The sequence below is a fragment of the Colius striatus genome, chromosome 6 (genome assembly GCF_028858725.1).
Source record: "Colius striatus isolate bColStr4 chromosome 6, bColStr4.1.hap1, whole genome shotgun sequence".
NCBI classification, from domain to species: Eukaryota; Metazoa; Chordata; class Aves; order Coliiformes; family Coliidae; genus Colius; species Colius striatus.
The window spans coordinates 25,805,103-25,820,657 of NC_084764.1; the positions used below are offsets into that span (position 1 = coordinate 25,805,103).

Sequence of the window (15,555 nt, forward strand, 5' to 3'; positions counted from 1 at the left end):
GTCATTTTCTGCATTCCTTGGTGCAGCCAGCGCAGCCCTCTCTTAGGAGTTTTAGCCAAGTCAGTTGCAAGAATACAGTAGAGGATGCTGTGCACTGGGGTTTTGTTCCTGGAGCCCTCTGTAGTGATGCTGTTGTCTCTTGGCCAGGACTGCTGTGTCCATGAGGCCAACCAGATTCTCTACAGGGTGGATAAATTTGGGGAAGCCACAATCTCCTCTCTTCTGGTGCTAGAGGAGAGAGAGGCTATTTGTGCCTCTTTCTCAGCAGTGGCTGACACGAAGGTACACCCTGCATCTATGTGTGTCTACAACCAGTTTCATTTTCAGCTACGTAAGTTTTCCATCCTGTCTTTTCTGTCTCCCTTGGTGATTTGTGTGGGGTGGGTAGGTGCATTTGAGACAGCCCCTCTACCCTGAGCATTGGAGACAGCCCCTCTACCCTGAGCCCCTCTACCCTGGGGCTAGTACAGCCCCAGGGTTACTGCTACTCTGCCTGGTGTCATTTGATGGCCTCTGCTGTGCCTCTGGGAGGTCACAGGGCCCTAGGTTGGCCTGTGCTCGGTGCTGGGGCTTTTAGACCACATTTGCAAGGAGCCTTGCCACTGTTTTCCACCAGTGCCCTGGGCTGTGGCTGCTCAATGCCTGGGGGAGGGCAGCTGGCTACTGCTGGCCTTCCCCTCGGCTGCTGCCAGTTGGGTTCCACTACAGCTGCTGGGGCAGTGGCCAGACAGCCATCAGCAGAGCTGCATGAAAGCTGTTTCCCTGTAATGGGCTGCACTCCTGGTGCTGTGACAAACTACCCAGCTGCTCTGGCTCCCTCCCTCCCACTGACTTGCTCTTTCATCCCATTGCCCCCTCCCTGCTTTTCTTGCTCTCATTCTCTTTCACAGCTTCCTTTCCTTGTCCTCTTTTGGCCTGCTTTTGCCCTTGCTACACACAAGGGAGGAGAGCAAAGAAGCAGCCAGGGTAGAGGCTTGCTTGTTAGAGCAGGAGATTTAAAGCTGGTGTGTAAAATACAGCACAATAATGTGGGCTTCAGGAATGCTTGTGGATGTTATTTTCTGGCTATATATTTGCAAATACTTTTGAGCAGTCATGATGCTGGGGGAAGCTCACTCACCTACTGCGAGTTACGCTTGCCCAAACGCGCCTGCCTGCCTAGGAAAGTGGCTGTGGGCCTCTGTTTTTGCATGTGTGCTTCAAGCTGTCAGGTCTCACATGCTGAGTGTGAGACTTGCACATTAGACTTTCTCCTCACGCTCCCCTAGGCCTATGTTTCATGCACTTGCAGCTCAGCACCCAGTCTGTGCCCTGATGTGAGACATTCGCCCTGTCACATGATGTGACACAGCTCTGCTTTGCACAGAGGGCAAAGATAGCCACAAAATGAGGTGTGTGTGGTGTTCATGCATGTTTGTGTTAGTCTTTTCTGTCCTGTCCTTTGAAGCTTTTAGGGGAGTCCCTCACCATAAGATCCTGGGCAGATGAAGTCTGCAGACACAAGATTTGACCTTCAGTGACTTCTCACACAGAAGCCAGAGGAATTAGGAACCTCCACGCAGATAGATGTCAGGCACTAACAGGAGATGGGCACAGAGTTATTTTTTGTCATTGATTTGCTCAGCTTTATTAATGTATGAGGGTAAACTGATCTGAAGTTTATTAAAGAATATTGAGTATAGCTGTGTCCTTGGCAAGAGACTTTTCTATTGAGAGTAATAAAGGCAGAATAAATCATTGTCACTGAAGGATGTGGTGGCTGCTCAGTTGTTGAGAGGCAGAATGAACCTCTGGAGCAGAAATCCAGACCAGGCAAGTGACTGGTGGTGGATTTTGTAATTTGATATCTCTGTTTTGGCCAACGTGAGCAAAGCTGGCAAGTAGTTCATAGTTTCTAAAACTGCAGTCAGTGGAGACTTTGTTGATAAAGTAAGCAGTAAGACCAAGACCTGGCTGGACTGGAGGGATGTAATTTCCCCTTGTAATGCGTCAGAATGAGCTGAGGACGATAAAGAACTATCCACATACTGTCCTTCTCACTGCTAAATAGACATCCATAGTTTTGATTTTTAATAGATACTTGTTGTAAGTTCCTGGAAGTTGCTGGGAGGGTATCTGTGGTTCTCAGTTTAATTCATTGCACTCACGCTAAGAGTCAAACACACATGGTTGTGGTTCCTGACTTTTGTCTTTTGACAGGGGATTTCCAAACTGCGTGTCATAGCGGTGGATGACAGTGACAAAGCAATGCTGCACTATAGCCAGATATCTTATTCTGTGCAAGGATGTAGCCCTGGACAGAGACAAAAAGTAACATGCTGTCACTGATCATGGTGTCTGTGCAAACAAATGGCTAATTCCCTTGTACTTTGGAGCATCTTGCCCTGGTCTGCTTCAGTCCCTCTAAATTAAGCCAGAATCGTCATATTTAGCTGACACATTAGATGATGATGCTCAAAATTAAGAAAGAAAATTCCTAGTCTGTTTAAATACTGGACAAATAAAAGGTAGCTGTGTGGGTGTGTGCATGTAACAGAGAGCAAAAGGGTTGGGCTGATGTGTTGGTCTCTCCACAGGTGCACCTGCGCTCAGCCGAACGCCTGCGGGAGCTGTGCTGCGCCAACCGAGGCACCTTCATCAAGGTGGGACAGCACCTGGGAGCTCTCGACTACCTGCTGCCTGAGGAGTACACCCGCACCCTCAAAGTGCTGCACAGCCAGGCCCCACAGAGCACCAGGCAGGAGATCGAGCAAGTTATTCGTGAAGATCTGGGCAAAGAGGTAGGGGCAGCCATAGCCTGTGTTGGCTTCTCAGGCCTCAGCAAACCCTGGGAAGCCAAAGGAGCAAGGAGCAAGGAGGTCCTTCGTGATTCTCATCTGCAAGAGATAGCAAGGGGAGATACCTCCTCTTTTCCCCTAGGAGGGTGCCATGTGAATTTTCCCTGCCCGCTGATGGGCATAATTGGCAAGCTTAGGAAAGGAGAAGATAACAGAAGATTGAGGATCCGAAGGCTGCCAAGTGGAAATGGCAGGACTCAGCAAAGTAGCACACCCCAGATGCTGTGCCAAGACTGACAGGGTTGCTGGAGGTCAGGATGAAGGGCCATCATCCACACTGAGGGGGTGGGAGCTGCAGGTATTGATGTTCAGGACAAAGATATATTAGCAGAGCTCTGTGAGGGACGACTGCTCTTCCCTGGCTGCACTAGACCAATTCCAGCTAGTGCTGACAGCCCTTTACTTTCTCGAGCCCCTAATTAACCCTCAAAGAAAATAATAGCATAAATCACTCTTGGTGCTTGCAGTCAGGTAACGCAGTAGCCCAGGAGTCTCTGTCACCATTAACTCTCAGCAGCCCACATCACTGAGGTCAGAGGTAGGTGCCTGTGTTCATTAGATATAAGGGAAGTAACGGCAGTATTTAGACACGATGTTTTGCTGCTTTGGATCTTGTCCCTTAGAAGAAGAAATCCTTTCACACTCCAGCCCAGATTGGAAAGAGGCATTTCAGGGATCACAACTGACATGATGAAGGAGACACAACGTGCAAAGGCAGTGGTAAAGAAGGTGAATGTGAGGGGGGCGAAGGCAGGAGGTTGAAGAAGGGAAGCAGTGTTGTTGCTTGTTTATGGAGGTTTGTGGGGCAGTTTTTGGGTTGTTCTAGGCTGTCTGGCTGTGTGGTAGGGAGATATGAGGGGAATATGAGATGGTAAGTGAAGTATTTGCACCTAGTGTGTATATTATGGGTAAATTTGGATTGAGTGGGTCTGCTTCTGTGTAGTTTAAGGATCTAGGTAGCAACTGGGCAGGAATAGCAATTAATATTTCCCAGCAGTTTAATGTCAGGGTTATTGTCAGCCCCTGACTTACAGGATGCTCCCTCTCTCAGCACTGCATGCTTATAGTATGGCTGGTACCAGCTGTGTTTCATAGCTCAGTGGATAGATGGAGCAGGGCAGGCTGGCTGCTCCCTGCAGACCCCTGCTGCTCCATGGGCCTCTATCTGGCAGTCTCCCCTCCGGAGAAGCCATGGAAAGCCATCTCGAGGTTAGACCCTGTTAAATTACTACAGCAGCCACCTCTGCCTCAGCTTTTGTGGTGTCTCAGAGGCTGAGGCAGATGCTCGGAGGTGGGTCCTTTTCTTTTCTCTCAAGTGCACGTTCAGCTGCCACTGATACACCCTGGTTTTTTTCGGCTTTTTGGAAGCTAGATGAACTCTCCATGCCTCATTGATTCCCAGTGAGGCAGCTCGAATCCAGTCTCCACAGCAGCCTTCCCTCTTAGCATTCACTTCACCCACATGGGCAGTGCTGGGCAATATTTAATTTTAAAGAGACAGAGAGAGGAAGGCAAAAAAAAAGGTAGAAATGGGAAGAAAGGGATAGAGAGGAAATGCTAATGAGAGAAAAGGAGCAATAATAAAAGAGAGTAATTAAGAGCATGACATACATAAAAATAAAGGAGATGCGGAAACTGGGCAGTATTAAAAGACAAGGTAAATGCCCATGTCTGTTAGTTACAAGGTACCAAATCAGGATATTTAAAAGCGAAAAGGATTTGAGGAACCTAATACTTCAAAGTTGTCTTTGCTGGAGTCCAGAGGATTTAATAGGGTTAATTCAGGAGCAAATTTCATTCCAGTGTAGCCTACATCCTCGGAATGTTTTAAATACAATATAGAAATATAGATGGGAGAAGGTGGAGTGTCAAGGCAGAGGAGAGTGCAAAGAGGAATCCTAAAACCTCCCCCCTTGGGGCCAGCCTCACATCTGGGAACTTGCAGATTAATTCAAGTAGAAGAGAAAATGACAGTGAAGTAGCCTTCCCAGGGCCCCTAGGGCAAACCCTACAGCTCTCAAATTCAGTAGTAAGACTTACAGTTCCCCTGTCAGGTGAAAGAGCAGGCTCCTCAGATGAATCTCGAGTGTAGGCAAGAAGTAATTACATGCAGTTTGGATGAGTGCAGAACAAATGGGAGAAACAGAAACTGGAAATACAGAGATACCTAGGGAGGAGTGTGACAAGCTGACAATTAGGCAAGAGCTTGCAAAAGGGCATGAAGATTAAAAAAAAGGCATTTTTGTGTAGAGAAGCATTGTATCTAGTCAATTAGAAATAGTCCATCTTCTAATGTGACTTACTCCTAAGAGTCTTATCAGAGGCTTAGGTGTTTGACAAATTGAATGGTTTTGTGGGAATACTGGTGAAAATGTAGACCATGCCCAATGGGACTTATCTTTGAACAAAACAGATGGCTCATGATGTGGGATTACAGAAGTTCATCACAGCTCTTTTGTCACCATGTAGACTTGTATGAAATCCTATTGATGTGGGATCTCCCATTCTAGGCTAGCATCATGGCTGAAGACTGGGAGCTGCAGAACCCAGAGCATCTCTGAGTTTGAGCAAGCCAGATCCCCTGACAGCTCTTTGGTGTCTGTCAGAATGGCTTCCTGTAGGATTTTCTGTATGTGATTTCCATGGACAAGGTGTTCAGAGGAGCTAATTACTGATTACCAAGACTGAGCGGACTATTGTGAAACTCCCCTTTCAAAAGTACATCTGCTTCTCTCTGCTCTGATCAAGGCCATTCCAGAGCATCTCTCCTCATATGACTGAGTGGCTGCAAAATGACTCGGTAGCTTTTGCAACCCTGCTCTTCCAAATTTCCTTGATGCCTTTCTTGTGTCTGTCTCCAGTACTGTTCAGTGCAGTCCCTAATAGGGCTTTGTGGGTTTCACTTCTCTGCTGCTGTGCAATGATAATGGTCCCTGCTCCTGTATCTGCTCTGAGGTTTTATGGTTGGGAGTTAGGGCAAGGATAAAGTCAGCATCCCCAGGAGGCCAATGTGGTCCCAGGTAGAGTCTATCCCAGCTGGTGGGGTGCCTGTGCACTGATTATCCAAGTGTTTTGTGTTCAGGGCTGGCCTCGTCTGCCGTGGGAGTGTGGGTCTCTCTTTCCTTCTTGCCTCTTGACTTACCCTCACATCTCTGGCCTCTTGTTACCAGTTGTCAAAGCTGCCACAGAGATGAGTTGACATTGCTGAAGCTGGGCAATCTCAAATGCTTCTAAGTGAGGGATCTCAAGAAATCCTGACCCCAGGTATCCAAATCTGTGTATGTGCTTACACTGCTAGTGGTGAGTTTGCTGTGCTCCAGAAGGGCTGAGAGGCAAAACAGGCTCCATAGGCAGAATACACTGGTGACTGAATGTGTTTGTTCAAAGCTGAGGGAAAGGGGCTGGGGAGAGCCCAGAGGTCAAGGCTTGTCTCTGCTGAAGCCAAATCATATAAAGGGCTTAAATAGACAGTCATTTGGATGTCAGTCTGGCTCTGCTTTGTGGGAGTGCAGGTAATGGGAAGTAGTTTCTAATTGCTTGATTAGCCAGCACCTCCAAGGAGACCATCCTTTTCATCCACAGTTAATTGCGGCTTTTACCTGTTGTTCAAGGACTGTTTTGCCATTTGCAAGAAGCCTCCTGCAGCCATGCAGTAATGGAGCTTGCTGATTGAGCAGGGCAGGGTATGTCAACGATTTGTGATTTGTAAGCAAAGCACGTGTGGTGGAGGAACCTCTTGTGCTGCGGTTTGTGAAGCAGGACACATTTTCACAGTGGTGTTGGGAGGACCCAGCCTTAGCTTAAAGGGCTTTGCTCTATTCGGATTCCTGCTGTTGTACATGGCATGGCACCAGTGCTGTATGGTAAGAAGCAGGTACTTCTTGCCTGAGAAGTCACTGTCCCTGCAGCAAAACTGTGGCTGAGAAGGACACTGCCCTTTGTCACTCTACTTGAAATTGCTCCCAAGGTTCCCAAAGTGTTTTCTAGCTTGGGTACATGAGTTACTCATCCAGTGTTGAAATGGACCTATATACAACTGGGAATGTGATCACTGCAGTGGTGTGCAGCAATGCCCTGTGTCCATTTGACAAGGAAGGACAAAAATTGTATGCCTGTATGTACCTCTCATCGGAAAGATTTAGGATGAGACCATGGCAAGGTGCTAATCCCTACATGTCCTGGTTTAGGCCCATCAGGGAACAAAGGCCGCGATTAGCCTCGAGTACCGAAGAGGCTGAGGATTGCTCGAGGGCAGGGAGAGCTTAATTGCCGCTTAAGGTTCAGGACAAAACAGACCAGGCCACTCGGTTTGGGGAAGAAAACAGAAAATAATTTAATGCAACACCAACTAAAACATACCCCCAAAAACCCAAAACATAACCAAAATGAAACAACACAGAGTAATACAACAATGAAGAGTCCAACCAGCCTTTTTAAGAACACCTTCTTGCCACACCTCCCCTCTTCCCGGGCTCAGAGCCCTGATCCCGGGGTTTTTACCTTGCCCCCCCTGAACGGTTCGGGGGGGCAGGCAGTGGGGGTTTCAGTCTGTTCCCGATAGTTTCTGCCGTTTGTCCCTCCTCAGGACGGGTGAACTCCACGCCAGTCCTCCCTGCAAGTCCGTGGGGTAACTCACACTCATGGCAGCCCTGCACGGGCTGCTCCGATGCGCACTTATCCCAAAGGCTGCAGCTCCTCTCTGCCTCTCGTGTGGGGCTGCTCTGCGGCGTGCAGGCTCCAGCACGGCCTGCGCCATGGCCGTCTCCCCACACAGTCCCTCGCCCGTCCGGGCTCACTCACATGGAGCTGCTGGTAACTCTCAGTCCTGACATGGATCTCCATAGGTTGCAGGGGCACAGCTTGTATTCTCACCACGGCTTGCAGAGGAGTCTCTGGTCTATTGCTTCTCCTTCCTTCCTCCTTTGGCTGAAGGGTCCACATGGCCGCCTCCATCTTGTATCACTCTTACACCTCCTGCCTCGCATTCCAAATTCCCGTCCCCTAAATAGTGATGGCAGAGGCGCCAGATTGGCCCAGCCGGGCCGGAGGTGGATGTGAACCCAGGAGCCGGGGGAGAGTCCGCAAACTCTTTACCGGGTCTTCACTGCAACCCGCTCCCCGTTACTAAGCCAAAAGCTGCTCCTTGCTAAACCAGAACACTACAGCAAGAGACTTCTCTACCCTTGAACTGTTGGAGTATGAGAAAGGACAGTGGGAATAGAAGAGACTGCTCTTTTTACTCCTGTTTCTATACACATTCTTGGTACGGCATGACAGACTTTTCTGTGCCACGGACAGGGACAAGAACAAGCAGAGTCTCTTCTTGAGCCGTTGATTAGCATTTTAAACTCTGGTGAGACATACGCTTACTTCTGCCTACTTTGCAGAACTATCAAAGCAGTGCTTAGCCCTGTGGGAGAGAAGCTAGGCCTTCAATAGGCTGTTGAGTATTACCTTGCATGTCCTACAGCATCCAAGTTGTTCCTAGGGGAATATGAGACAGTTTCTGTAGCTGCCTCCATATGTTGCCCTAGAGAACATTCATTTACCTTGCTGGATCACAAGGTCTTCAGGTCACGATGCCGTAGATGCTGTTATGGCCTCAGAAACCCTCTTCTCAGGTTGGTAGTATTGTCTAACCCATCCAGAGTGCCAGGACATGTGCCTGCTTCCTCTGGTGTTGCAGTCTCATGGTTGAGTGTTCTGCCCAAAAGTACTGATGTGTGGCCCAGTCACTGCGTGGTTGCTCTTGTGGTTGCTTGAGGCTATGGGACTGACACTGAATGGCTCTGCTGAACACCCGTATCTCCTGTAGCTTGTGACCCTGGTTTGTCCTTAAGTACCCCACTCCAGCAATGTTGTGCTGCTCTGTGAAGTTTGCCCTTGTGTACATCACTAACAGACACAGAGAAACTAGATTTAGGTCAGCGAGAGCCTCTTCTGCTTGCTGTGGGTGTATGTCCATCTCAGGAAATTTCTTCATCCTGCATGACTCTACTGTTGTGGTTTAGGCCCAGTAGGAATCAAAAAACCATGGGCAGCCGCTCACTCACTCCTCTTCCTCCCGTCCCAACAGGGAAGACAAAAGTAACTGAGAGCCTCATGGAACCCCCTAAGGACAGGAAGGGCAAAGCAGACAAGATACTGGACTTGGGGAAGAAAACAAAAAAAACCCAATTTAATCCACCACCAACCAAAAGCATGATTAACAGAAAATGCCACTGAACGGGATGATGATGAAAACTATGACCAACCCTTTTAGACCAACTTCTCCCCACCCCTCCCCTCTTCCCAGGCTCAGAGCCCTGACCCCTGTGTCTTTATCTCCTCCCCATCAAACGGCTCAGGGGACAGGGAATGGAGGTTTCAGTGAGTCCTTTCCTGATGGTTCCTGCTGCGTGTCTCTCCTCAGGGCAGAGGGCTTCTCGCTGGCCCTCCCTGCTCCAGCACAGGGTCCCTCACAGACATGGCAGCCCTGCACAGGCCGCTCTGACGTGCATTCATCCCGAGGGCTGCAGCTTCTCTCCCTTCCTGTGTGTGTCTCTGTGGCCCGCAGGCTCCAGCATGGCCTGCACCATGGCTGCCTCCTCACATAGCCTCCTGCACATTCATCTCCTTGGAACAGGGTCCTCAGCAATCATGTCCCTGGCATAGGATCCTGGCACCCTGGTCACCCCCTGGCACGAGGTCCTTCCAGAGCTGCTGGTGACTGTCAGTCCTACCGTTGCTGTCCATGGGTCACTGGGGGACAGCTGCTCACTTGCTGCAGGCTGCAGGGGGGTGTCGAGTCTGGTCCTCCTCCTCCCTTCTTTGCTGACTGTTGGGTCTGTGTGGTTGCCTCCATCTTCTCCCACCCTTCCATCTCCTCCTACACACCACAGATTTTCCTTCTTTCTGTAATGATGGCAGAGGTGCCAGATTGACCTGGCTGGGCTGGATGTGGAGTCAGAGCCAGGGGAAGTTTTGAGAACTGCTTACTGGGACCAGCACTGCAGCCCCCTCTTTCTTCCTGTTACCAAGCAAAAAACAGCTCTAAACAAACCCATCAACACATCTATGCACCCTCCATTACCCAGCAGAGTGGAGGTTGGGCTGTGGTGGCTGTTACTCTGACAGTGTGAGGGGCTGAGAAGTGGGTTGGGAGCATTTGCCCTTCTTCCACCCCTCTGAGCCTCTCTCAGTAGGCCCGTCAGGGCTTCCAAGCAGCTGTCAATAAAAAACACATTTATATTAAAACTGTAATGAGGAATAAAAAAACTTCACATTTTTTTCAATAACTTGAGATATAAAAAGGAGATTTTTATCAATTATGAAAAGGATTTGGGCCATAAAAAGGTAATTTAAAGAGTCTGAGATGGATGGTGAATAACATTAATGTCACCCAGAACAAATGGGCCTGCATTACTCAACTGAAAGGCAGGAGCTGCAGCCTCTGCTGTGCTTCCCCCACCCTATCTCTGGTAAGAGGCTTCAGTTTCTGGCAGATCTCCATGGGGCTGCCTCCGCATCAAGCCCTCCTGCGGGCGGTAGCTGCCCAGAACCATTGCTCTACTGCCAAGGGCACGTAGGGAAGGCGGAGAGCTTTGTGTGGCTCAGGTGATCCACCTGGCTTTGCTCCTTGTGTCCCTGATTGCACCATTTGCAAGGTCCAGTGTTACTGACCCTTAGTGTCATGCCAAGGACAACCTGGTGTCCTTATTGCCAGGTGAGCTTTGCGTACTCTCCCTTTCCATGGAATTTCTCTCTGCTTGTAGCTCCTGGGAGAGAATCTGAATGAGTCCTGCTCATGGCAGCCTCTTCCTGTTAGCTCTAAGCCCCATTGCCTAAGAGAGGGAAGGTTTTGTGGGTAGATTAGAGGATAATCTCATTTGGCTGCCTTCAAGATAATAAGATTTAAAATACAGGAGGTCAGAGAGTGGATTTTCAGAAGGATGTCTTGTAGGGCCTTCTGTAAGGAAATGAAAGATTTTAGATCAGAAAATGCAATGGGGAATGGCGTGGTAAGGAGTAGCTCTGATCTGTATGCATAGTTATGTTTTTTTCCTTTAGTTTACAAATTCTTTAGGTGTCTGGGGGTTAGTGTATGACATAACTGCACAGAATCTGTTTGCTCACAGTGCCTTGTGTGCAGATGGTAAGGTCACAGAATCATAAAATGGTAGGGTTGGAAGGGACCTTTAGAGATTATCTAGTCCAACCTCCCTGCAGAAACAGGTTCACCTAGATCAGGTCACACAGGAATATGTCCAGGCAGGTCTTGAAAACCTCCAAGGAAGGGGACTCCACACCCTCCCTGGGCAGCCTGTGCCAGGGCTCCCTCAGCTGAACAGTGAAAGATCTCCTCGGTACGATTTTCTCAGAGTTTTGATGACACCTGAAGTGTTGCTCTGATGTAAATAAATCTTGTCTGGCAACGCACACCACAGCTGTGTCGGGCTGTGTTCACTGTCCACATTGTGCAGAGGTGGTAGATGTGCTGCACAGCAATGCTCCAGCCTTTGGCACAAACACCTGTCAACACAATGGTAACCTTTGCAGTTCCAATCACTGTAAATTTCTATCTGTAACTGGGATTAATAGTCCTTCTTGTATATGAACACTTTCTTTTTTCAAATGGGGTGTGTGTCTCATTTGCTCAGCAATCTCTGTGCGTTTATGGCACAGCAGGATCTAGGCAGGGAGGGACTGGCTTCGGTTTCAAAGCCTGCTGCTGAAATATTGTTACTTGGTGCAGACTGGCTTTAGTATGCCTGGTTTTTCTCTGAGGGAGCAAGGAATTCTGTCATCTGCCTGCCTACTGATCATATAATATCCTACCTGATTCTGCATCTGCTGTTTCCTCTCAGAATTGTATGTCTGCCCAATTACTTAGCTCTCGACCCATCCGGAACATGGGAACATGGTGCAGTGAGTCTGGCAGTTTTTGCCAATAGGTTTTTTTTAGATGAGATAAATGAAATAAGAAGTTATAGGGCCCAACCTTCGCATATCTGCATTTTTCCCAACACACAGAATAGACACGTGGCATTTTAATGAGTTTTTAAGATGTACAGTAATCTCTGCCTTATGGCACTTCTGGGATCTGAGAGTCAGCTCCTGATTCCACGGAAGGATGCTGAGCGATAGAAAGCACTTGAGTCCTGCTTGCAGGTTTTCCTTCCTGTGAAAAAGCTGCTATGTATGAGAACATTGGAAATCCTCCTTGTTGAAAGCCTTGTAGTCAACATGCTTTTGTGTTTTCAGAACTGAAGCAAAAATTGGGATCTAAGGGAGCTTAAAGGTCATTCCACCATTAGCAAGCAAAGCGTGTCAGCCCCTAGTAGCCAGGCCAGCCTGTGGGAAAGCTTTCTCATGTTAACTTTGGAAATGAATTTATGTTTATGAACATTAAACACATTTTGCACTTATTTTTTGCAAGCTCTGCAGTGCTTTGGTTTTACAGGATGCATCTTTCAGAGCCAAACCCGTGAAGCTCTCTGTAGCAACTGATGCAATAACTCACATGACCTAATGCTTGTGCCAGGAGAGCTCAGCTGAAGCAGACCCACGAGTTTCTCCCTTACAAAGCTCACATAACCACTCCATCTCAAATTGGCAAGTTCTTGAAAGAGGCTGTTCAGCACCAACCCTTCCAAATTTCAAATGATTAGTAGAAAATATACATTAATTGGCTCATTTCAGATAATGAATGCATCTGAGATGGTATCAGTTGTGAGTGGAGAACAAAGCTAATTTTGCCAAACACCTTATTGGATGTAACTGATTGGTTCAGGTCTATTAACTGTTATTCCCATTTATCAAGAAAGTCTGGAAGGAGGATAGAGCAATTAAAATTACCAGGGCTTGTTAAGATGGGTTTTACTAAATAAGTCTCTCTGTGCAACTTCTGCTGCCTTGTCCTTTGTGAAATGGTAGGTTCTTTGACCTGGCTGCCAAGAAAATCTCGAAGCCCACACCTCCTGCCCCAGGCTATCTTTTGTCCTTTGGATCATAACCTAACCTCTTCCTTTTATTTTTCTCTTTTTGTTTGAAAGAGCTGTGGGACCCGTTCTTAATGGGACATCCTGTCAAAGGTCTTTGCCAATGCCTTGAAGTCATCTGTACTAGCTCAGAAATTACAGGTTGGCTGTTCCAAGCTAAACATTTGAGACAATGGGCATTTCTCAGTGAGCAGGACAGAAGAGAAGGGTATGGACTGTACTGGTTCTGTGGGCCTTGTCTCTCTGTTAACTACACAACCATAGCACACTGATGACAGCGTGTTGGGTTGAACATCTCCAGTGACTTAATATCCTGTGCCTGATGAAGGACGAGGTGCAGCCTGACCACAGGCAGGCTCTGGAGTACTCTCTCCTGTCTTTGATCTCCACAGGGCATGTCTGGAGTGCATCATAATCCTTGGCCATTGTTTGGTAGGGTGGCTCCCTGGGTTATGATGAGGGTAGAATGAGATGGATAGAATCCACCAAGCTGCTTTATGTCGTCCACAGGAGCCCAATGATTTTGAATTATAGGGAAATGATTTAGATATCTGTGTTTAGAGGCTCCTTGTCCCATTTCAGAGGCTGCCTCTGTTGCTCCATCTATTTTTGAGCTGCATTAGCCCTAGGAAGGGAAGTAAGGCAATTGAACTCTGCCTCCAAGATTGCTGGATTGCTTAGAAATGCATATGAATTAACCAAAATTACCCCACTACCTTTGTTTCCTTAGCTCACTTTTCTCCTTGTAACAGCCTCTAGCAGCACACCCTGGGGGTGCCAGGGGAGAGTTTATGTCCAAGGTGGAAGACAAACAAGCTGTTTCTCCCTGCTCCTCGGCCTGGCAGCCCTTGCCTTCGCAACGCTTGTCACCCTGCAGTGGCAGCAGCAGTGCTGGGCCTGTAAGTGTAGTTGATTTATGTTAACTGTTGAAACGATAATGTTTAATCTGTAAAGTGCTAATCTATTTTTTATGTTGATTATGAATAGGCCAGCTGTGCCTACTTTCCTATTCATAGAGTTTAGTGAACAAGCCCATTTCACAGGCTGGGTTTGGAGGGTGATTTACATGAGAGCAGATACTGCTTTAAGAAGAGTAAATTAGCTAAGTTCCAGCTCTGAACCAGGGACCTGGCAGCCCAACAAGCAGATCTGGGAGAACTGGAAAAAGCATGGGAGGAAGAGAAAGAAGAGACAGATAATAAGTAAACTGTAGAAGGAGCAGATGGATTAGAGTAGACACATGTCAAGTAGGGGAAATACGGTCAGGAGAAGAGCGGAGAGGTTGATATTCAGAGGAGAGGTTGATAAGAAGGAAGCAGGAGATGATGTGGTTGGTTTCACATAGGACTTTCCTCTCTGGATCAGTGCAGAGAGCTCTGGGTTTGACTGCTCATTAGAGGATGCACAGAATCCCTTCCCCAGCATGGTGCCAGTGATGCTGTTGGCATCATTGCCAACATGGTTGTGGATTTGCTGTGCAGTTATCTCTCTCAAATGACTTTTCTGTACATTTTTTCTGAGAGCAGGCTGCAGAAGATTCAAACTCCAGGGTCCCGTCCAGATCTTTTTGTAAGTTATTCTACCTCAACTTCTCTTCCATCCCTGCATCTTGTTCTTTCTTCTAATGTATTGATCTCTTTATATCATTTTCGTGATATGAATTCAATGCAGGCAGAGTTGACAGGCTACATGTACTTCCATGTCCACCTCAGATCCTGTCTTCTACTTCCCTGTCCTATTATTCTAGGGCAATGCTGTGCTTCAATAAAACTTTATCACACTTACATCACTGTAATTAGGACCAAAGCCTGAGGAAGGAATGTGGCTGGGCAGAGTCTGTCTGGGTCTGGGCTTTGATCTCTGCATGTTTTCACTGCACTGTGCCTCTGTCCACCCTGGTGACAGGCTGATGGATTGTAGAGTGCTACTTTTGACATATATGCTCTTTGTCTCAGGCCTAGAAGCACTTTTCCTTGATCCCTTTCTGCGGAGACACATAATGCACTGCAAGTAATTCTCATGGGAGTATGCCTCTGTTTTAGGAGCTGGAGTAGAAGGGTCTGTCAGTGGAGCATATAGTCACATGTATGCAGTGTTGTTCTGCCAGATGTGTACCCTGCAACACAGTCCTCCACACCCTGCACACCCTGCCTCTGCACTTACACAAAGACACCTCTCCTGACCCTGTTCTTTACTTGACTCTCTGGATGGAGGATTTTGCCTTCTGTTCACCACACAAGCTGTGTGCACAAATGCACTGCCCCATGCCGCCTTCTTAACTCTCTGCACAAGCCCTGACACAGCTTTGCTTGCTAATCAGTTACTTGGAGCCCACCTCTTCCAAACATATACCCCCAGAAATCTCCTCACAACTCTGTATAGTCACAGAAACATGCCCATAGACATTCCTTCCCCTGCCACCCCTTCTCATTTACTTCTTAAAGCCCCCAGGCATTCAAAGCTGAATCAGAGGCATTTGAGATGAGGCACGGGTGATGTGTGTTCCCGACAGTCCCTATATATCCACAGGCTCTGGCAGCTGGTATTTCTCACAGGACTGCTGCTGTTGTGCAGGCTCACTGCTGACAGGGCCCTTGGGACATCTTTGCAAGTCCTTGGCAGAGCCTCCCTTTGCCTGACTTTGACTAAATGGAGCCTGTTTGTTGTGGGTCTGTTGACCCTTTCCTACTTAGGTTTCAGCAAATGCATGGCAGAAATGTGTTTATGCTTGGAGCCAA

General features: G+C 47.9%; 1 protein-coding gene across 4 annotated transcripts in view; it reads left to right on the forward strand.

Annotated features, from left to right (window-relative positions):
- ADCK1 (aarF domain containing kinase 1) overlaps positions 1-15,555 on the forward strand; it is an 83,702-nt gene that overhangs the window by 30,358 nt on the left and 37,789 nt on the right. For all 4 annotated transcript variants that reach the window (XM_061997865.1, XM_061997867.1, XM_061997864.1 and 1 more), the window contains one exon: positions 2,577-2,780. In XM_061997865.1, coding sequence (XP_061853849.1) covers positions 2,577-2,780 — 204 coding nt within the window. The remainder of the gene's footprint in view (positions 1-2,576; positions 2,781-15,555) is intronic.